Genomic DNA, 23,627 nt, shown 5'->3' with positions numbered 1-23,627 from the left:
AATGATGCCATCTTTGCCTGCTGCTTTGTTAGATTTCAGTTCAGAGATGATCTGTTTGATTTCTTCTTTGGTAGGAGGAAGGGAGTCAGGGTTAATAACATTCTTGGGTTGAAATTGTAGTTTTTCCTATTTTCATACTTATACTTGGTAATGATCTTTAATTACAAATCAGGCTGAAGCAAGATTTAGAAGTGCTGTGACATGTTGACAAGAATAACATCCATCTTCAAATCTCCTCTGGCTTCCGTGGGGATCAAAATAAGGGAATTTAAAATAAGAAAATGGATTCAAAAAGTTATTTTGTATTACATTTTATTGCCGTCACAATATACACTTCCCAGGTTATTAGGTAATGGAGAAAAAGTTAGGAGAAAACTGGAGGTTCCATCACATGATTGAGTTGGAACATTCTTAACCTCTGAGGTTCAACATTCGTCTTTGGTAAAATGTTATTATAAGGTATTGTGATGATGATGATGATGATGATGATGATGATGGAGAAGTAGAAAACTGACTACTCCATCTTTATTTTTGTACAATATTCACTTAAGTCCAGCAGAGACAGTCAAGGACATGGCTTCAGTTTCTCATCAAGAAGTCCACAAAATTAGAAAAGAAAATCTCACTTGTAGAGAGGCTACAGCTATCCACTCCATCTCATTTTCCACTTCGTCAGCAGGGCCTCTATAGCCTATATGGAGTTGAGAGCTAACCACTCCATCTCACCTTCTACTCCATCAGCAGGGCCTCTATGGCCTATATGGAGTTGAGAGCTAACCCCTCCATCTCGCCTTCCACTGCATCAGATGGGCCTCTATAGCCTGTATGGAGTTGAGAGCTAACCACTCCATCTCACCTTCCATTCCATCAGGTGGTCTCTATATCCTGTATGGAGTTGAGAGCTAACTACTCCATCTCATCTTTCACTCCATCAGTGGGATCTCTATAGCGTGTATGGAGTTGAGAGCTAACCACTCCATCTCACCTTCCACTCTATCAGGGGGGACTCTATAGTTTGTTCGGAGTTGAGAGTTAACCACTCCATCTTGCCTTCCACTCCATCAGGGGGTCTCTACAGCCTGTATGGAGTTGAGAGCCAACCACTCCATCTCACCTTCTACTCCATCAGATGGGCCTCTACAGCCTGTATGGAATTGAGAGCTAACCACTCCATCAGGAGGTCTCTATAGTTTGTACGGAGTTGAGAGCTAACCCCTCCATCTCACCTTCCACTCCAACAGGGGCCTCAATAGCCTCTATGAGAGGAGACTAACCACTCCATCTCACCTTACATTCCCTCAGGAGTCTCTATAGCCTGTTCCTTAGAGCTAACCACTCCATCTCACCTTCCACTCCACCAGGGGGTCTCTTATAGTCTGTATGGAGTTGAGAGCTAACCACTCCATCTTACTTTCCACTCCGCTAGGGGGGTCTCTTATAGTCTGTACGGAGTTGAGATCTAACCACTCCATCTCACCTTCCACTCCGCTAGGGGGGTCTCTTATAGTCTGTATGGAGTTGAGAGTCAACAACTCCATCTAACCTTCCACTCCATCAGACAGGTTTCTATAGTCTGTACAGAGTTGAGAGCTAACCACTCCATCTCACCTTCCAGTCTACCAGGGGCCTCTAGAGCCTGTATGGAGTTGACTTTAAATACTCTTGATCATTGATAGCAAAATAAATATTTAGCTAGAAGAAATTGGTTGCACTTAAATTATTTGTAGAATTACAAAATTGCTGTATACAAGTAACCGATCTCTCTTTAAATTGCTATGAATTGTGTAAAATTATCTCTTAAGGAATCCCCTTTGATTTTCTCCTAAGTTTTCATTTGTACAAAATACTTATCTTCCTTAAATACATTTAAAATAAATTAATAAATAATGTTTAAAAATGGAAATGTCATGAAAGGCTTCCACAGTCATAAAAACAGAGAACATGAAACAAAAGCATAGCTCATGCTGGGTGATGGAAATTGTCCGTCTGGCTGATGGGACAAGACTTGAGGTCACATTCTCCAGAACAGTCTTTTGTTAGTACTACAAGCTGATGGGACAAGACTTGAGGTCACATTCTCCAGAACAGTCTTTTGTTAGTACTACGAGCTGATGGGACACGAATTGAGGTGCACATTCTCCAGAACAGCCATATCCGTCCAGTCTTTCTGTCTTCTTCCGATCACCAAGTTGCGGATGCAGCCTCTGAAGTTATCCCTTGTTCCTAATGTACCTCCTGTGGCGTTATCTGTAACAGAAGTTGTTTTTAGACTCTACTTCTAGAAGGTACAGGATCTAGCTGTGCCAGACAGTCACTTACCAGGAAGACCACCAACAAACAGTGGACTTCTCGTTCTTGCCAATGAATTCCCTCCATTCTGCGACAGCCCGTACTGGTTGGGGAAGTTGTCCACTTTCAGCGTAACTCCCGACGGCACGTAGGAGGCGTGTATGCTGTGCCACTCATTATTGCAGATGTAGTAGCGAGTTGGAAAGGAGTGTTCGACCCGTAACGGCTTCTTGTCTCCGGTGTCACAGGTCATCACCACCTACCAGGACCAATAAACAAACCACTACATTTGATTACCGCAGGAACATAACGACATGTGTACTAATTAAGGTGAAACCTTGCAACATTTCTGCATGCTTGTTAACTGTACTGTCTTTTCAGTATTTCATTCATACAACACAAAGATAGAAACACAGAACTGCCTCCACCTAACTTTGTAATGATTTCTAGTTTCACAATATTGTCATATGCCAGGTCCATATTTCTATTTGCATTACAATTGCAACAACAATACATACAGTGACATTCCAGATGGAATAACAGAGTGCAAAGTGTCACCATCATAGCTGTGTTAAAGTTAGCTGAAGAATGAATATCTATACAAAAAAGCTGACTTGCCAATAAACCGTTACTGACATTTAATTTCTATATTTCCGAATTGTAGTAACCATGTCACAAATTCCTTTTCATTATTGAGTGCAATACTTTAATTTTTGGTCATATTTCAACATTCTGGATCCACACCACGCCAGCCCCATGATGTAGGGGTAATGTGCCTGCCTCTTACCCGGCGGACCTGGGTTTGATTCCCGGCCAGGTCAGGGATTTTTACCTGGACCTGAGGGCTGGTTCGAGGTCCACTCAGCCTACGTGATTAGAATTGAGGAGCTATCTGACGGTGAGATAGTGGCTCCGGTCTAGAAAGCCAAGAATAACGGCCGAGAGGATTTGTCATGCTGACCACATGACACCTTGTAACCTGAAGGCCTTCGGGCTGAGCAGCGGTCGCTTGGTAGGCCAAGGCCCTTCAAGGGCTGTAGTGCCATGGGGTTTGGTTTGGTTTGGTTTGGTTTTGGATCCACACCACTGGATGCCACAATGTCCAATCTCCTAGTGAAAGTACCAGGTGTATGCATAAGTTTTTGCTGGTTTTTGTGGTATAAAAAACCATGTAATTTTCAAGGGAAATTCATTTTTTGTTTATCAAAATATTGGCCATTGGCTTCTACACACTTCGCCCATCTTTCAGGTAAGCTATGAATACCGTGCCAGAAAAACTGCTTGTCTTTTATGAAAACCATTCATTGAGCCATTTTCCAACTTCCTCGAAATTGCTGAAGTGCTGCTCTGCGAACATGTGCCCCATTGATGCAAAGAGGTGATAGTCAGATGGAGCCATGTCGGGGAAGTGCGGCAGGTGCAATTTCAAGGTGTCTTTCACTGGTTTTGCTGTGTGAGACGGCGCATTGTCGTGTAGCAAAATCACTTTGCCATGTCTTCAGGCCCATTCTAGTCGTCTGTCGATCAACGCGTGATTTAAATTAATCATTTGTTGGCAATAGCATTGAGTTTGAGGTGGGTCATCATCCAGCAATGCCTGCAACTGCTGTCTTCGCACTTTTGTGGTCTACCAATGCGCACTGTCTTTCACAATGAAATCACCACGTTTAAATTGTCGAAATCATGTCTCACATGTTCTAATCAATGGAGCTTGTTCACCATATGTTTCTACCACCAAACGCTGACTTTCCACAGCCTTTTTCTTTTGATTAAATAAGAAAAGCAATGTGTGCTGCAAATGTTCTTTTTCAGGCACAAACTTCAACATGATCACTGAATGATACAACACAGACGCTAGTGCTTGGTGGATTCAACCTGTGTTAGTTGGTAGGTTAATGTCAGATGAAAAAGCTGACATATATGTCAAATTCATACTCTGTGTACTGTTTGCTGGCACCATCTCTTAGTGAAACTGGTACAAGCACATCATCACAAACAGGACCGTGATCACCCACTGCTGTGGGTTCTGTTCTTGTGTACTCCACATGACTTAATAAGGTGAAAATCTATTTCAAGCAGAATGCAGCCATAACTGTTCATTATTTATTTTTTATATCAATCAATCAATCAATCAATCACTACTGATCTGCATTTAGGCCAGTCACCCAAGTGGCAGATTACCTATCTGTTGTTTTCCTAGCCTTTTCTTAAATATTTTCAAAGAAATTGGAAATTTATTGAACATCTCCCTTGGCAAATTATTACAGTCCCTAACTCCCCTTCCTATAAATGAATATTTGTCTCAATTTGTCCTCTTGAATTCCAACTTTATTTTCATATTGTGATCTTTCCTACTTTTAAAGACATCACTCAGATTTATTCGTCTACTAATGTTGTTCCACGCCATCTCTCCACTGACAGCTCAGAACATACCGCTTAGTTGGGCAGCTCATCTCCTTTCTCCTAAGTCTTCCCAGCCCAAACTTTACAACATTTTTGTAACGCTACTCTTTTGTCGGAAATCACCCAAAACAAATCAAGCTGCTTTTCTTTGGATTTTTTCCAATTCTCAAATCAAGTAATTCTGGTGAGAGTCCCACACACTGGAACCATACTCTAGTTGGGGTCTTACTAGAGACTTATATGCCCTTTCCTTTACATCCTTACAACACCCCCTAATTTTTAACACTTTTCTAAGTCAGTAAAAGTTATTTTCATATTTCTCCCAATGTTCAATAGTTTTCTTTACTTCACGTCACAAAAATAAAATCAAGCTGTTCTTCAAATTGCATTTCCTCCTTTTCTCTAATTCTTCCCAACTTTTGGGTACATGGGACCTATTTGTCTTTCGGCATACTCTTGACTAGTCTGCACATTCCAAAATTGGAACCACTTAATCTATTCCACACTGTGACTGCCAGTTTTTGAACACTGTGCTCTTACAAGCGAGTCTGCTTTCCCTTTCTGCTGGTGTTGCCCTCTTTCTGCAGCTTTTAGCACTTGTCTAGAAGGCTGTCTTTATAGTGGATTACATCAAACAAACAGGCACTAACAGAAGACAATAATGTTCCTCTGATGTCAGACTGAGCAACACTTCAGATGTGAAACTGAAAACCACAAACCATTATCTTAACTCTGGTGACAGAACTTAATCAAATCAAAATTTAAAAAGAATACATTGTTAAACATGCATAGACTGCTACTATCTGAAAGCCTGTCTATGAGAGGAAGAAGTGTTTCCAGAAGAAATGCCTTCACACCTTTTCAAGAGACAGAGCAACAGCCTTCAATTGTGGATGTGTTATGGAACCAGAATTGCAAGAAATAATAGTTACATCCTCAAACTGAATATGGCAAGGAGAATGAATACTGCTACTCACTTCATCTCACATTAGCTGCAGTTTCAGGGTAGTGTGCTTGTGTGTAAGTGAGACCAGACATTTTAGTAAATTCCAACAAACATTTGGCAGTTTTATGATTTTTAAGTAAATCTACAATCTAGAGAGAATATTTATGCAAAATTCAAACTTGCTAGTCAGATAGAAATCAAAACACAAGCTTCTAAGCACCTTGAAAATCTTGCTCGAGTCTACAAGGGACACTTTTGGATGAAATGATCTCATAAGGTCAGCCCCATGGTGTAGGGGTAGTGTGCCTGCCCTCACCCGGAGGCCCTGGGTTCTATTCCCGGCCAGGTCAGGGATTTTTACCTGGACCTTTGGGCTGGTTCGAGGTCCACTCAGCCTACGTGATTAGAATTGAGGAGCTATCTGACGTTGAGATAGCAGCCCCGGTCTAGAAAGCCAAGAATAACGGCCGAGAGGATCCGTCGTGCTGACCACACGACACTTCGTAATCTGCAGGCCTTCGGGTTGAGCAGCGGTCGCTTGGTAGGCCAAGACCCTTCAAGGGCTGTAGTGCCATGGGGTTTGGTTTGGTTTTGGTTTGATCTCATAAGATCAGTGGCATGTTGGTGACAGTAATTAATATGTGCAGACGTAAGTAATTTTACAATAAATTTTAAAATTTATTCACAAGGTAAAGAGACATGCCAACTGGAACATTATTTAAGGAGTTATTTAACACTTCTAGTACACTGCAGATGGCTGCAAATTTATTTCAGCTGTTAGTCACATTCTTGTATATTTCTGCTGAATGTATGTCGTTTAGGGTTATGCTACAAAATTTCATGGAATTTATTACTGTATAAGAAACATAATCCACTCCATAGTCTCATTTAAATCCCTGATCACCCCCCCCCCCCATATCAGTATCGCTCCTCCAGTATCTCCACCCTGTTTCCCTTTCCTTCACACACTTTTCTCACATGCTTAACAATTATTGAGCTTCAGGGCAAGGCTCGGACACACTCACCATCACAAGCTGTGATGTAACAATCAACCTACCTTCCCATCATTGAGCTCCAAGGATAAGGCGGGGGCTCCTGAAGACTCTGACACACTCAGTAATATTCCACTTAATTCGGACGTTCGAAACTGTAGTTCAAATTCCTGAAGGTCACTGATTTGGAATTCATTTTCTGAAACATATTTGAAATGCAAAAGTCAGGTATCAATCACATGATGCGCGCTTTAGCTCTGCTTATTTCTTGTATTCAAAATGAATTGGGGCTGGGATTATTTTGAAGGAAATAAAGTGACGCTTCACAAGATGAGACATTTCTTATTTCCAAGAGCATTAAAGAGTAAAATATACATGAATATATTATGAATTAGTCAATGCTGCATCACACCTGTCATTCCTCTCAATATTTGAAAAGTGTGCAGTAAGCCTCAAAACACTGTTCCAAATGCAGTGGAACCTGACATTTTTGGCAGAACCACATCACTTCAGCTCTCTTCTTGTTCTTATGTTTTACTACTACTAAAACGTTTTCATTCCTCACCTGAAGGAGGAGGTGGGCCTCTTAGACGGTTACGCCGTCTCTCAGGCCGAAAGATTTGTTACGGTGGAGGAGATGCATGGAGAAGGTGAGGGGGTTGGCGGCCGTGGCCTATACTAGGAACTGTCCCAGCATTTGCCTTGGTGCAGGAGAATGGAAAACTATGGAAAACCATTATCAGCACAGCCGACAGTTGGGGCCAGCCATGAGGTCCAGCCCTATCCCATCTCCCGAAGGCAGAGGCGTAGAGCCATGGTAGAGCCATGGTAGAGCCATGGCCACCCCTCCTCTGCTCGGTTGGCCGGTTAGAGTGCAGAGCTGTTGTACCACGGACCAGCTGTGGCCACTTATGGCCAGGACCCACTCCTCATCCACCGACCTCTTATGTTTTGTACTAACTTTACTGACACTGAAGGGGGATTGCTTTCATGTAGAGGGAGGAATAGGAGTAGGGAAATGAATCCAGTTCCTGGATTCCAACCTAACACGGTCACCAGCCAGTGAAGGTCTCCCTGAAATTCTCTGCACTGGAAGACTGACACGGCTGATAATTCCTTCAACTACATCTCCAACAATACTCTAGTATACAACATAGGTCGTGTCCAATGGCATTCACACCATGAGCTATGAACCAGGGAATTCTTTTAATTTATTAGCATCAAAGGTCCACACTCAGTCCGCCTGTTAAGCTGTAACATGGTCATCTCCTTTCACTTTCTCTTTGATCACTTTGTTCACCAGAACTGTTACTAGTACTACTTGGACAACTACTAAGTTCACAGAATGAACTATATTTGTAATCCTCATTACTTTCTAAAAGGTGATGTACCAAGCTTGATAGCTGCAGTCGCTTAAGTGCGGCCAGTATCCAGTATTCGGGAGATAGTAGGTTCGAACCCCACTGTCGGCAGCCCTGAAAATGGTTTTCCGTGGTTTCCCATTTTCACACCATGCAAATGCTGGGGCTGTGCCTTAATTAAAGCCACGGCCACTTCCTTCCCACTCCTAGCCCTTTCCTGTCCCATCATCGCCATAAGACCTATCTGAGTCGGTGCGATGTAAAGCAACTAGCAAGAAGAAAAAGGCGATGTATGTTGGTAACTTTCAGTGAATTACTGGCAGCCATGTTGTTTACAAGTCAACCTCAGAGTCTAGAGATAGCCTACCTGAAACTAATAGTACCAAGCACACTATCAGTGTGTGTTATCAAAGAACATATAACATTGGAGGCAAAGAGTCTCTACACCAATCACAAATGTGATTCACTCTGCCATCTCTTGAGGAAATGTTGAATTACATTAAAGTTAGACAATGGAACAATTCCATGGTCTGGCATTCAATCCATGGAACAGTTCAATGGCTCGGGCTCAATGAGTTAAATGCGCACCCATAGAGCTATTTACAGAACTTATCTTTCTGAAACATAATTGAAATACAAAATGTCAGCTAAAAGTGCTTGTCAAATGTACGACATGTCTACCTATATACTGAAGGTATAATTGCATTGCGTGAAAATGGGAAACCATTACAAGTGACAAATATCATCAATCAATCACCACTGATCTGCGTTTAGGACAGATTCCCTATCACTTATTTACGATTCTTTTCTCAAATAATTGCGAAGAATTTGGAAATCTATTGAACATCTCCCTTGCTAAATTATTCCAATCCCTAACTACTCTTCCTATAAACAAATATTTGAGACTCAATTTGTCCTCTTGAATTCAAACTTTATCTTCATCCTTCCTACATTTAAAACCACCACTCAAACTTATCCGTCTACTAATGTCACTTCACACCATCTCTCCACAGACAACTCAGAACATGCCACTTAAGCCTGGTTCACACTAGATGTGCCGAGCTGTTCTGAGCAAGTCATGATCCGCGCGTGGATCGACAAGGCCGATTCACACTATACGTTCCACGGTCGAGTCGATCCACGCTCGGTCACCCTTCTTCTGTTCAGTCTATCCCAGTAGGTCCGCTAGTAAACAGCAGTGCCAAAAATTAAAATGCCTTTTTCAATCGAATCATTAATTAAAATTGGCCTTGATTTTGGACCAAGAAGAGGAGAATTTTTCACCTTATTTTCAGAGTTAGATAACGATGAATCAAAATTCTACCAGTACTTCCATATGTCGCATTTTATGCGGTTGTTGGGGTTCGTTGAAGCATATATTCAACATATGAATACTTCGTTCCGAGAACGCATCACGCCGGCTGAAGAACTTGCTGTATATTTGTGCGATAAATCATACATTTCTTGATACGCACGCACTCAATTAATCCTTCGTCGTCCATGGTTATCGCAAAAGTGAAGAGCGGCATCATGTTGATTCTTCGCCCTTGGCCCTTCACGCGTTCACACTAGACGGTCATCGATGATCCTAGCCGAGCCGTTCTGGTCTCAGATCGGATGGAGACCGATGAGATGGTCAGTTGATATTTCCTTGCACGGCTCGGAACATGAAGTGAGAACGATTCCATTTAATTTAATATAAGTGATTTTTGATCAGTCTTGATTGGAACGGCCCGGCGCATCTAGTGTGAACCGGGCTTTATGATATAGATGAGCCCAAATTGGCACACTGGGGCAGAACGCTGGAAACCAAGAATTAGCTGGAAAATTTATCATTTCCAATAACAGACCATTTACATTGGAATTCTATACCACTTAGTCGAGCAGCTTGTCTCTTTTCTCCCAAGTCTTCCCAGCACAAACTTTTCAACTTTTTGTAATGCTACTCTTTTTGCAAACAATCAACCTCATTTGATTTATCAATTTATGCTACTCTTTTTGTCATAAATCACCCAGAACAAATTGAGCTATTTTTCTTAGGATATTTTCCAGTTGTCGAATCAAGTAATCCTGGTGAGAGTCCCATACAGCCTTACTAAAAACACCTAAATACCCTCATAACCATGTGCAAAGATCTACACCTTTTATTTACAATACCATTTATGTGACTACTCTTTCCTTATATTAATATCTAGATACTTACAGTGATCTCCGTAAGGAACCGTGTGGAGGAAAGGAAACCAGGGTAGAGTGTTACCCAGAAATTAGGTTGAGGCAGATGTTGAGGATAGTAGAAGAGAAAGAGGAGGGAGAAGAGAAGGTGGTGGTGTTTCACAATGGTACCAACAACGTAAGGCAAGAGGTATAAGTACCAACATAGTTGGGGATCTGTGGGATCTGGTGAGTGCTGCACGGTTGAAGTATAAGGAAGCAGAGATTGTTATCAGTGGAATAATGTGTAGGAGGGATACTGATTGGATGTGATCGAGGATTTAAATGAGACTATGGAGTGGGTATGTGGGAAATTGGAGTGAGATTTCTAGATCCAAATGGGTGGGTAGGAGATAGGGACCTGCGCTCAAATGGCCTTCATTTAAACCACAATGGTACGTATAAGTTAGGCAATTTGTTTAGAATGGTAATAGGGAGGTATATTCAGGGAAAGGAGGTGGTCTAGGGAGTGGTATAATAATTATAATTTCGTGTGGCTATTTCTAGCCGAGTGCAGCCCTTGTAAGGCAGACCCTCCGATGAGGGTGGGCGGCATCTGCCATGTGTAGGTAACTGCGTGTTATTGTGGTGGAGGATAGTGTTATGTGTGGTGTGTGAGTTGCAGGGATGTTGGGGACAGCACAAACACCCAGCCCCCGGGCCACTGGAATTAACCAATGAAGGTTAAAATCCCCGACCCGGCCGGGAATCGAACCCGGGACCCTCTGAACCGAAGGTCAGTACGCTGACCATTCAGCCAACGAGTCGGACAGGGAGTGGTGATAAGGGTACAGGGATATGGAGGTCAAGTAGGGATGACATAGGAATGTTAGTGTTGAACTGTAGAAGTATTGTAAAGAAAGAAATAGAATTAAGCAATTTAATAGATATATACTTACCAGATTTTGTAATAGGAGTTGAATCATGGCTGAGAAATATAATGGATGCAAAAATTTTCTCATCTAACTGGAGTGTGTATTGTAGAGATAGGATAGGAATGGTAGGAGGGGGAGTATTCATTCAGGTGAAAGAAAAATTTGTAAGGTACAAAAAATGTTAAAGATGACAAACATGAAGTTCTAGGAGTAAGGCTCATTTCTAAAGATAGTAGGCATCTTGATGTATTTGGAATGTACAGACTGGGAAAGGGTAGTGTTGACGCTGATTCAGAATTATTTGATAAGATAATCAGCTATGTGGGAAACGATATGGAAAGGAATGTGATTGTAGTGGGAGATCTCAATTTATCAAATGTCAATTGGGAAGGTAATGCGAACGACAGGAAGCATGACCAACAAATGGTAAATAACTTAACTTGGGAAGGACAGCTGATTCAGAAAGTGATAGAACCAACTAGAGGGAAGAATACTCTGGATGTGTTGCTGGTAAAACCAGACGAGCTCTATAGAGAAATCAAAGTAATAGATGGTATTAGCGATCACGAAGCTGTTTTTGTCGTAGTTGAAAATAAATGTCATAGAAAGGAAGGTCATAAAAGTAGGACTATTAGGCAGTACCATATGGCTGATAAAACAGGCATGAGGGAGTTTTGAAAAAGTAACTATGATCAGTCAAAAATGGTAAATAATAATGTAAAGAGACTCTGGGAAGGGTTTAAAGCAGTTGTTGAGGAATGTGAAAACAGGTTTGTACCTTTAAAGGTGGTAAAGAATGGAAAAGACCCACTATATTATAACAGAGAAGTAGAGAGACTAAGAAGGAGGTGCAGGGTGGAAAGAAATAGAGTTAGAAATGGCTGTGGAAGTAAGGAGAATTTGAAGGAACTTACTAGGAAACCAAATCTAGCAAAGAAGTCGGCTAAGGATAACATAATGGCAAGCATAACTGGCAGTCATACAAAATTTAGTGAAAAATGGGAGGGTATGTACAGGTACTTTAAGAGAGAAAAGGGTTCCAAGAAGGACATTCCAGGAATTGTTAATGACAAGGGGAGTGTGTATGCGAGGATCTTCAAAAGGCAGAAGTATTCAGTCAACAGTACATATTGTTGGTTACAAGGATAATGTTCAGTTAGAGGAGGTCACTAATACTAAAGAAGTATTAAGATTTACCTATGATAACAATGATATTTACAGTAAGTTACAAAATTTGAAAACTAGAAAAGCGGCTGGAATTTATAAGTATTGGGGAATATACTGAAGACAGTGGGTTGGGATATAGTATCATATATGAGGTAATTATTTGATTATTGTTTGCATGAAGGAGCTATACCGAAAGAATGAACAGTTGCTATAGTAGCCCCTGTGTATAAAGGAAAGGGTGATAGCAAAGCTGAAAATTACAGGCCAGCAAGTCTGACATGCATTGGGAAAGCATTCTTTCTGATTATATTGGATATGTTTGCAAAATTAATAACTGGTTCGACAGAAGACAGTTCGGGTTTAGGAAAGGTTATACCACTGAAGCTCAACTTGTAGGATTCCAGCAAGATATAGCAGATATCTTGGATTCAGAAGGTCAAATGGACTGTATCGCGACTGACCTATATAAGGCATTTGATAGCGTAAATCATGGGAGACTACTGGCAAAAATGAGTACAATAGGTCTATACAAAAGAGTGACTGAATGGGTTGCTATATTTCTAGAAAATAGATCTCAGAGAATTAGAGTAGGTGAAGCTTTATCTGACCCTGCAATAATTAAGATGGGATTTCCTCAAGGCAGTATTACTGGACCTTTATGTCTTCTTATATATATATATAAATGATATGAGTAAAGAAGTGGAATCAGACATAAGGCTTTTTCGTGGATGATGTTATTGTGTACAGAGTAATAAATAAGTTACAAGATTATGGGCAATTGCAAAATGACCTTGATGATGTTGTGAGATAGAGAGTATGCAACGTATGATGTTAAGCAGGGTTAAAAGTCAGGTTGTGATTTTCACAAATAGGAAAAGTCCTCTCAGTTTTAACTACTGCGTTGATGGGGTGAAAGTTCCTTATGGGAATCATTGTCAGTACGTAGGTGTTAATGTAAGGAAAGATCTTCATTGGGGTAATCACATAAATGGAATGTATGGGAATCATTGTAAGTACCTAGGTGTTAATGTAAGGAAAGATCTTCATTGGGGTAATCACATAAATGGAATTGTAAATAAAGGGTACAGATCTCTGCACATGGTTATGAAGGTGTTTAAGGGTTGTAGTAAGGATGTAAAGGAGAGGGCCTATACATCTCTGGTAAGATCCCAACTAGAGTATGGTTCCAGTGTATGGGACGCTCACCAGGATTACTTGATATGAGAACTAGAAAAATTCCTAAGAAAAGAAACTCGATTTGTTCTGGGTGATTTCCGACAAAAGAGCAGCGTTACAAAAATGTTGCCAAGTTTGGGCTGGGAAGACCTGGGAGAAATGAGATGAGCTACTTGAATAAGTGGTATGTAGATGTTGATTCCCATAGGGGAACCTGAAATATTTGTCCCGAATGAGTAAATTTATGATACCAGTACAAATGACCCGTTATTGGACATTTGAAATTTTCCAGCTAACTCATTCCTGGTTGCCAGTGTGCTAAGTTGGGGCAACTGGGGCGAATATAACTGTGAACAGAGTTAGACTGTAAGTGTCAGCTGGGGAAGAGTAAGTGTGATTTGTGTTCTTCTATAAGCAACAGTGTGAACAATTAGTGCGACTGGTCTTGAGAGCAGAGAGAGCACAAGCTATGTAATTGTGTGTAAGTACAAGAGTTAGTAATAAATCTTAGAAGTAAAGGCCACCAGTTTTATGTTTATTTGTCTACCCTGCCAACTGTAGCATCCGAACCCACAACTTTCTGCAGTTCGGAACAATGCGACACCAGTGTTTTGCACTTAACATCTCTGTGATATGTACTGAGCATGATCTAATATGTAGCAAGCATACCAAAGAAACACAGGTCATTTTTCCACAGACTGTATGAATGTAAAAAACCATGTCTGGAATGAGGAAGTACCAAAGAAGCGTAAAGAGATAGTGAACAAAAGGTATTATGTACCCATACTGCGGCTGAGACCTGGACCATGACAAGTAGGGAGGAGAGTAGAATTCAGCCAGCGAAATGAAATACCTAACAAGTATGATAGAAAAAACAGACTGAGAAATGAAGATGTGAGACAGAATGTTGGAATGGAAAACCTAAATGAGAGAATTGATAGGAGTAAACTAAGATGGTTTTGACATATGAAGAGGATGGGGAAGAAAAGAGTACCAAAGCAGATGATGAAGTTCAAGGGAAAGTGGATGGAGGAGAAAAGAGTACCGAAACAGATGATGAAGGTGAAGTTCAAGGGAAAGAGAGTGAGAGGGAGATCTAGAACAAGGTTGATAGATTCAATAAAGAGGAGTGCAAGAAATAGAAACCTCGACTGGGGGGAAAGTGATAGAAGAGGAGTCGTTGAAGGAGAGAGGAAGTGCCATAAATGCCCCGACCTCAAAAGAGCTGGATAAAGGGAAAGGAGGATTATGATGTACCTTCAAAAAAACAACCACAATTTCACTTCATTTATGTACCAGAGAAAATTTAAAATTTATTATACTTGATACCACTCATGGTCACTTTCTTTTTTTAAATCTATATCAAAGAGCCTGCCCAGTTGACCCAAGGTCCACTCAGCCTCTGGGAACATTTGATGAGTTATCTCACGATGACTGTCTAGAAGGCAAGCCTTCGGGCTGAGTACACTGAGGCCCTGAGCACCTTAGGGTTTGGTGTTAGCATTCAGGAAAATAACTTTTTACTTTCTTTTTATTGCACTGCTGACACCATGGTACAGCCTGGTCAAAAGTTTTCATAAAAACACCGAAGCTTGCATCCTCTCGTGTTAGTGATGCAGTACTTTGTGGATTATAGGACTCCAGTACAATTTACAATTGTTCAAAAATGCATGATAGTAAAAGAACATCAGTTCTGGCAGGCTGGATGTAGCCCCCAGCTTGTACAGTTAGGTAACATCTAAATCTCACCATATATAGCATATGCGTCGCCTGAAAAATATGAGCCTCGTTCGACTTGAGGGAAGCACTGGCCAACATTGTGAAGAAACCTTCGAGGTCCAACGAGATCCTCCATCTGATTATTGACTTGTAACTGGCGGACACACCCTTTGAAGGCCTCCACTGACTGGACCTGCAGGAAAAAAGTTCTGAGATTATGCTCACATGACATTGATTTCAGCTTGGTAAGTACAATGGTAGAGCATTAGCCTTAAAAGACATGACACAAGGCAACAGTTGAAAACATAATTTGAAGAATGATGGAGTAAAAGAACAAAAAGACAAGTTGAAACTGAATTGAGAGAAGATCAATTTAGCTTCAGAAGAAATGTAGGAACATGTGAAGGAATGCTGGCTTTATGTCACTTCTTAGGGAATCGAATTAAGAAAGACAAGCCCAAGTACTTTGGCCAGAAAAGGCATTTGATAATGTTGATTGGAAAAAGCTTTATGAGATTCTGAAGGTGATCAAGATCAGATAACGAGAAAGAATAATTATCTACAATCTGTACAAAAATCAATCTACAGTCATAAGAATTGAGGGCTTTGAAAGTGAAGCAGCAATCCAGAAAGGAGTGAGGCAAGGCTGCAGTTTGCCCCGTCTCCTTTTCAATATTTACATGGAACAGGCAATAAAGAAATCAAAGAGGAATGTGGGAAAGGGATCACGATCAAAGGAGAGGAAATCAAAACTCTGAGATTTGCTGATGATATTATTTTATTTGAGTCTGCAGAAGATCTGGAGAAATTGCTCAATGGTACGGACAAAGTCTTGGAGAAGGAGTAAAAGATGAAAATAAGTAAATCCAAAACAAAATGTGGAACGAAGTCGGGTGAGGCAGGAAATATTAGATTAGGAAATTAAGTCTTAAAGTAAGTAGATGAATATTGTTTACTTGGGTAGTAAAATAACTAATGATGGTAGAAGTAAGGACATAAAATGCAGACGTGCATAAGCAAGAAGGGCCTTTCTTAACAAAAGAAATTTACAACTTGTACAAAATTGTGTTGGTTATCCTCCTTGTCAATATTCAATATTACATCCAATTAAGATGAAATTTTAGATAAACATGTTTTGACACGGCACAGGGTCATCCTCGGTAAAATATAAATAAACTAAAACATTACACACACAATATGAAGTGCTTGTTAAAAAACAGGATGTAAATTAAAAATATGAGGTGGTGGTCATCAAAACAGTTTTTGAGCTGGAGGCCTTTTTGTTACAATATTCTCGTTGTCTCCTGATGCAGTTCAACGGATATCTGTACACTGTTGATTTAATTATTATATTCAGTCATAGGCTGACATATGTAAGTTGTTATTGAAGCTGAACCATCTGTTTTCTAGTCTGTAAACTGGATAATAAAAATCTAATTAAGAGTTAAGAAATGGTGACTGGCAGGAAACATTTACGGTAGTTACGTTACGTGGCCCGCTTGTATCACGCGTATTTTCTGACTATGGAGTCCAGCTCTCGACTGACGAGCTCCCACAGTCGAGGCATACGACGTGTGGAGTGGAGAAATGCGGGAGTGTGGGAGTGTGCGGGATTGTAGGGGGTGGTGACTGAAACCGAGTGTAATAATTTTTAACATCATATTTTGTGTAGAATATTTTTAGTTTATTATATTTTTATTTTACTGAGGATGACCCTATGCCAGGTCGAAACATGTCTAACTAAAATTTCATCTTTATTGGATTGAGTATTGATTAGAAGGATAATCAACTAAATTCTGTACAATTTGTAAGAAGTTCAACCTTCAATCCAGATCTAACATGAGATTTATAGTCTGTAATAAAAGAAATTTACTCACTTCGAACATTGATTTAGGAATCAGAAAGATGTTTTTGAAGACTTTTGTTTGTAGTGTGACATTGTATGGAAACGAAACGAGTACGATAACTAGCTGAGAAAGAAAAGAATAGAAGCTTTTGAAATGTGGTGTTACAGAAGAATGCTGAAAGTGAGATGGGTAGATAGAATCACAAATGAAGAGATACTGAATCGAATTGGTGAGAGGAGAATGATTTGGCAAAATTTAACCAGAAGAAGGGATAGAATGATAGAACACATCTTAAGTCACCCAGGATTTGTTCAGTTGGTTATTTAGCAAAGTGTAGTTAGAAATAATGGTAAGGGTAGACCAAGGTATGAATATGACAAGCAGATTACAGCAGATATAGGATGTAGTAGTTACGTAGAAATGAAAAGGTTAGCACAGGATAGGATGGCATGAAGTGCTGCATCAAACCAGTCTATGGACTTATGACCCAAACAACAAAACCCACAACAACAACAACAATTTTATCACTATCATAGTACAGTAGAATTCCATTAGTCCAGCATCCAACAGTCCGGAACGCCTGATGGTCCGGCACCATTCCAGGATTGTTAATGTTGTTATCTCTTAATAATGATCTCTCATGAACAATTTGATGGATTATTTGTCGAAACCACTGGAAGTGTATTTTTTATTATTTCAAAGTTAATAGTGCAAATGTATTTGATACAATCCAGTTGTTATGCATTGACTTGCTTAAAGATCTCTGTCTCTGGAAATATTCAGTCTGGAAGGCTGTGTGCTACACTGAGTGCTGGAAAGCCAACCATATGATTAAAAAAAACAGATTTCAAAAATTGAATGAATGGGCCACGTTCAAAAATGTATTGGAACATGCCTTCAAAAATTGAAGTGGACAGAAAGAAAAGAGAAGTTGTAGATAGAAAGACTCTAAATGGTAAAGGAAGACTTGGAGATAAAAACATTGATGAACTTTGGCGTTATTATCGAATGGCAATAAGAAACAACACAATTGAAAAGAGGACTGTGTTATTAAACTAATGATTCTGCTGATCAACATTTTACTGCAAAACGCCGTGTTACAGCTGTTTTCACTCTACGCCTTAACCTATATTGTAGTAAGAGGTACCGCCCGATAGTCCGGCATTTTCGGTAATCCGGCACCAGGCCGGTCCCGATCGTGCCGGACTATTGGACTTCTTCTGTATTAACAAGTTGTCACATTTTAAAATTACAATTTTGAACACCATTAAATAGAGTTACGTTATACTGGATACATCACTTTTCATCATGTTGTAGCAAATCTGTAAATTACATGTCTGTTTTTGAATGTTTTTGAATTCCCATAAGGCATGGAATTTGCTATTATTTGCACAGAGCATAACAAAAGTTAATTATTTATATAAATATATAAATATATAAATATTATATAAATATTATTTATAAAATGAAGTGTAATACTAATTGTTTGAATATTGCCTTCTTTTTAGAATAGGCCTATAGTAGAACCACTTTTTTACGAATCTCAGGAGAATTTGATATTTCCTCCTTAAAAAGGAGTTTCCCTTAAAAGGTGGTTCAAAGAAAATAGGCTATATGTCACACAAAATAATAATACATTTATGTCTTTAACTAATGTAATGTCAAGAAATAATAAATGAACGTGTTAAGAAATAGTAAAATAGATAAATTAACACAAGAACAAGAGAAAATATTTATAAAACAGCAGACATAACAAATTCCTTAACCTGCAGCAAGGAAAAGAGAAATAGGTTTTACTGACTTGCAATTGAAGGAACAGAGACCATAACATGATTTTAAAGAGATTTGTGAAAAATAGACCATGAGAACCTTCACTTTCTGAAATAGTCCAGTACAGTATTTGCTTTCTCTTGCCCAGATGCCTCACGGCAAGAAGTTTTCTCTCAGTTTGGTTGAGATTCTTGATGAGGTCTTCATCAACATTGAAGGAGGAGAAGTACCAGCAAGCAATATCCAGTCTCTCCACTGCTGCCCCAAAAGTTGGTTCTACTGGATCCTCTTCTTCTTTCCCTTCAGTAGTTAGTCTTTTTGTATCATCACAAAGGTCTCCAAGATCCATCTTTCGAGGAAAGAAATAGCTCTTTGAATCAGGGTCTTCCTGTACTTCACTTTCACAGAATGAATAATGCCAAGGTCCAAAGGCTGCACAGGTGACTGGTGCAGTTAGGTGGAAAGAAAATCACTTTGATATTCTGCTGGAAAGATGTAACTGAAGGATGAGCTGGACATCTGTCTCACCAGCACTATCTTCCTTCCTGCCGATCCCATCTTAGCATCCAAGCTTCGTAAAAATTTTAGAAATATCTCCGATGTCATCCACGCATTTTTTGTTTAAATTATATTTACACAGCAGTGCTGGTGTTCTTCAAACATCTTGGATTCTTAAAATTTCCAATTATTAGTGGCGGTAATTTTTCACTCCCGTCGCTGTTAACACATAACAATGCTGTCAGTCTTCCTTTACTTTTAACATTTTTGCCTCCATGAACAGCATATGTCTTGGATGGGAGCAAATTGTAAAACACTCCCATTTCATCGGCGTTAAAAATATCCTTAGCAGCATTTCCTTCAAGAAGTCGAGGCAACGTAATTTTTTCCAATACACAACTGTATCATCATTAACTTCTGCACTCTCGCCGCACATGTTTTGGAATGAAAGATTGTGCCTTTTTAAAAATAATCAAACCAGCCATTAGAAGCACGGAAATCGACCAAACCTAGCTTAAGTGCGACTCCTCAAGCTTTTTGTTTAAGTATGTTCCCGTCAATTGGAGCATTCTCACTTCTTCGTTCTCACTTCTTTTTCCCTTGAACCATTTCATTAAAATGTTTTCTAGGTCCTTGTATGGTGAAGTACGAATATTTTTCCGTATTTTTCCCCCAGAACTGCACTCCACTTCTGTGGTCAGTATAGCTTCCTTCTGTTTCATGATAATGGCTCGCCATGATGCAGTATTCCACCAATACAAGGAAACAAATAATGAAATAGATTTTGAACAGTGTCGTCTTTTATGTAACTGAACAAAGCAATTAATTCTCAATAGCAAATTTAATCACATTGAAAATGTAACAGGGAACTAAAATGCACGTGACACCCGGAACCAACTTTGAGCTATGGGAGTTGGAAAATGTAAGGAGCCTCATGTGCCAATTATATCTCTCGATACACTAAACTCTTACTTCGTAACTAACCCAATAAAAGAATCTCAACCTCAAAACCATATCCATCTAAATAAAAGAATGAGTGATCCTACAGATAACGAACAAAATTTCTCTTTTCACGCTGTCAGTGTAAATGATGTGAAGCATATTTTTAAGTCAGTTAAGTCACAAGCTAAAGGAGCAGATAACTTCCCAATAGGCTTTATAAAAAAAACATTATTGGCACTGTCCTACCAATCATTACCCACATTGTAAACTATTGTCTAACCACAGGGACGTTTCCAACTGCATGGAAGGATGCTCTAGTAACCCCAATATTAAAGCAAACCTCAGCAAATGCGCCATCTGTATACCGGAATATTTTGATTCTTCCACCCCTCTCGAAAGTTCATGAATGAGCTGACACGAGCAGCTAGTAGAATTCTTAACCAGTCATTCTCTTTTTGATCCATTGCAATCTGGATTCAGAAAGGGACGCAATACTATGACTGTCCTTTTTTCGGGTAATAGATGACATATTCCTTACAAGTAAATCTTTCCTTATTATCGTTGGATGGGGGTTTAAATAACAATGTGCTTATGGCGAATTGGCTGGGCCTTTAGAAAATCTTTGTTAAAAGCGCAAATTCCTTAAAACCAGGCATGATAAAACGGAGTTCTACTGTATTACTAAACTAGTTGCGGAACTCTCCAAGATAAGCTGCACACCAACGAAACCCTTCTATTACTATCCTTATAATAAAATAGGCGTATGCCAAAAATGTGCCTTAGTTAAGAAGTACTTACGACTTTGTCAGGCAGTGGATACCCAGACTTGGGTAAGCCTCCCATGTACAGGATGTTCCCAAAGTTCAGTTTCTTGGGCACTTTGATGGAGCCAACAGGTTTAGAGTCAACAGCCAATGTCAGGGTGTGGTCCTCCTTCTGAAGACTGACGTGGTGCCAGGCACCATCATTTAACATTTCTGGAGCTTCCACCTTAAAACTCTTGTCTTTCTTGTTCTTTGCTTCAATGGTAATTTTCTTGTTGCGCAGCATCGCCATCAAATACGGACGCTGTTTCCTCCTGGATGGCTAGTCAAATTGTAAAAATACAATCTGTAGTACAAGTACACTGGAACTCAAGGTCATCAACCAAAGTTAGATTACAAGCTAGTTTAAAATTTAAGTAAAAGTTAGTTTAAAGCTCATTTTAACTTTGTTGTAGACAAGTATAAACTACAAGTTAGTTTAAAACTGAAGTTAACTTTCTTGTAGACAATTATAAACTATAAGTTAGTGTAAAAATAAAGTTAACTCTGTTGTTGACAATTATAAAGTACAAGTTAGTTTAAAAATAAAGTTAACTCTGTTGTTGACAATTATAAAGTACAAGTTAGTTTAAAACTGAAGTTAACTCTCTTGTAGACAAGTATAAACAACAAGTTGGTTAAAAACTCAAGTTTCTCTTGTAGACAAATAGAAACTACAAGTTAGTTTAAAACTCAACTTAATTCTCTTGTATACAAACATAAACTGCAAGCTAGTTTAAAACTCAAGTTAATTCTCTTGAAGACAGGTATGAACTACAAGTCAGTTTAAAACTCAAGTTTACTCTTTGAGTTTTCTGATTCTTTGTGCTCATTTTCTCTCACACACATTTCAAGAAACAAAGGAATTTCTTTGTCCCTCTACAGTAAAATCAAATCATAATTTAGCCTAATCTTTCTCCAAAATCAATATTATGAACATTTTCAGCCATATTTAACCAAAAGATGAAGTACAATTGTTGAGTTGAAGCCATCTTAAAGCCTTTATGTGATATCTGCATCATAAAGCAAAAAGTAATTAACAGTTTCTCAAAATTGATAATCTGTAAATTAAAATTTTTAATCCTTTACAAGTTGCTTTGCATCACAGCGACACAGATAGTTATTATAAATTAAAATTGTATGTCTGTATATCTACCCCTTTGTCTTTTTTCTGGTGCAGTGTCGGGGATGAGGTGAGATGAAATTCTATAACATGTTTTTACAGCCAGATATCCTTCCCGATGCAGGCCTCGGTTGAGGAACTAATGGAGATGAAATGAATGATGATGATGAAGAATAAAATTCAGTAAGGAGGTGGAAGTATAGCCATGGAATAGGAAATATCCCGGCATTTGCCTGGAAGTGAAAATGGGAAACCATAGAAAAATCATTCTTAGGACTACTAACGGTGGTGTCTTAACACACTTATCTCCTGAATGTAGAGCTTGGTTCCATAGCCATAGTGCCAGTCCATTCAGTTAGATTATAATGGATATGAATGTATCTGTACACTTCGTTTTCATCTCAGATTAGGAGAAGTCGGGTTGTAAGTTTCCTCTCAGTTTTAATTATTGTCTTAATGGAGGGAGAGTATTCATGATGATCGCTTAAGTACCTAGGAGTTAATGATCCTCATTGGGGTAACTATTAACAAGGTTTAAATAAGGGGTACAGTTCTCTTCATAAAGATATATAGGGGTTGTAGTAAGGATGTAAAAACCAAGCTCGATAGTTGCAGTCGCTTAACTGCGGCCAGTATCCAGTAATCGGGAGATAGTGGGTTCAAACCCTATTGTCGGCAGCCCTGAAAATGGTTTTCCATGGTTTCCCATTTTTTCACCAGGCAAATGCCGGGATATTTCCTATTCCATGGCTATACTTCCACCTCCTTACTGAATTTTATTAAGGCCATGGCCACTTCCTTCCCATTCCTAGGCCTTTCCTATCCCACCATCGCCATAAGACATATCTGTGTCGGTGCGACGTAAAGCAAATAGTAAAATAAATGGATGTAAAAGAGGGGCCATACAGGCACTTGAATGACCCTGATTAAAGTATGGTTTCAGTGTATGGGACCCCCTCCAGGATTACTTTATTTGGGAACTGGGAAAGATCCAAAGGAAAAAAGCACAATTTGTACTGGGTGATTTCCAAAAAAAGAGTAGTGTTATGAAATGTTATGAAAACATTGCAAACCTTTGGCTGGGAAGATTTCGGAATAAGGAGACGAGCTGTTCAACTAAGTGTTCCAAGCTGTCAGTGGAGAGGTGACATGGAATGACATTAGTAGACAAATAAGCTTGAATCAAGTTCTCAAAAGTGATCATAATGTCTACTTAGTATAAAATAATTTGTCTCTCTGTCTGCCTGTCTGTTTGTGACAGCTAATCTCAAAAACCACTGGATGGAATTTCATCCGGTTTCCACCATTCTATTAAGCATTTCTAGAGAAAGGTTTATACATAGACACATTCATCTATGACCAAAGGACATCAAGCAATAACAATTTAGTGAAGCAGGTCAAAGGAAATAATGGCCGTTCGTGCACTTTTTTTTTTTTTTAGCTTACTGAGGGTAATGATTCTAGCAAAGCAAGTTGAAGAAAAAATGGTCGTCCAAGTGCCTCTT

The 23,627-nt window shown here is 39.4% G+C and overlaps 1 protein-coding gene across 1 annotated transcript in view; it reads right to left on the bottom strand.

The window, feature by feature from the left end:
• Positions 1–301: 301 nt before the first annotated feature.
• The window catches only part of wb (wing blister), a 682,542-nt gene continuing 659,216 nt past the window's right edge, over positions 302–23,627 (bottom strand). Inside the window, exons 43-47 of the mRNA XM_068227209.1 lie at positions 20,995–21,282; positions 15,170–15,332; positions 6,696–6,829; positions 2,320–2,548; positions 302–2,247 (exon numbers count right to left, since the gene is read on the bottom strand). Of these exons, the coding sequence (XP_068083310.1) occupies positions 2,102–2,247; positions 2,320–2,548; positions 6,696–6,829; positions 15,170–15,332; positions 20,995–21,282 (960 nt within the window). The 3' untranslated portion in view covers positions 302–2,101. The remainder of the gene's footprint in view (positions 2,248–2,319; positions 2,549–6,695; positions 6,830–15,169; positions 15,333–20,994; positions 21,283–23,627) is intronic.

The sequence above is a fragment of the Anabrus simplex genome, chromosome 4, assembly GCF_040414725.1.
Source record: "Anabrus simplex isolate iqAnaSimp1 chromosome 4, ASM4041472v1, whole genome shotgun sequence".
NCBI lineage: Eukaryota > Metazoa > Arthropoda > Insecta > Orthoptera > Tettigoniidae > Anabrus > Anabrus simplex.
The sequence above is the reverse complement of the archived record's forward strand: the minus strand, read 5'-3'. Positions and strand labels throughout refer to the sequence as shown.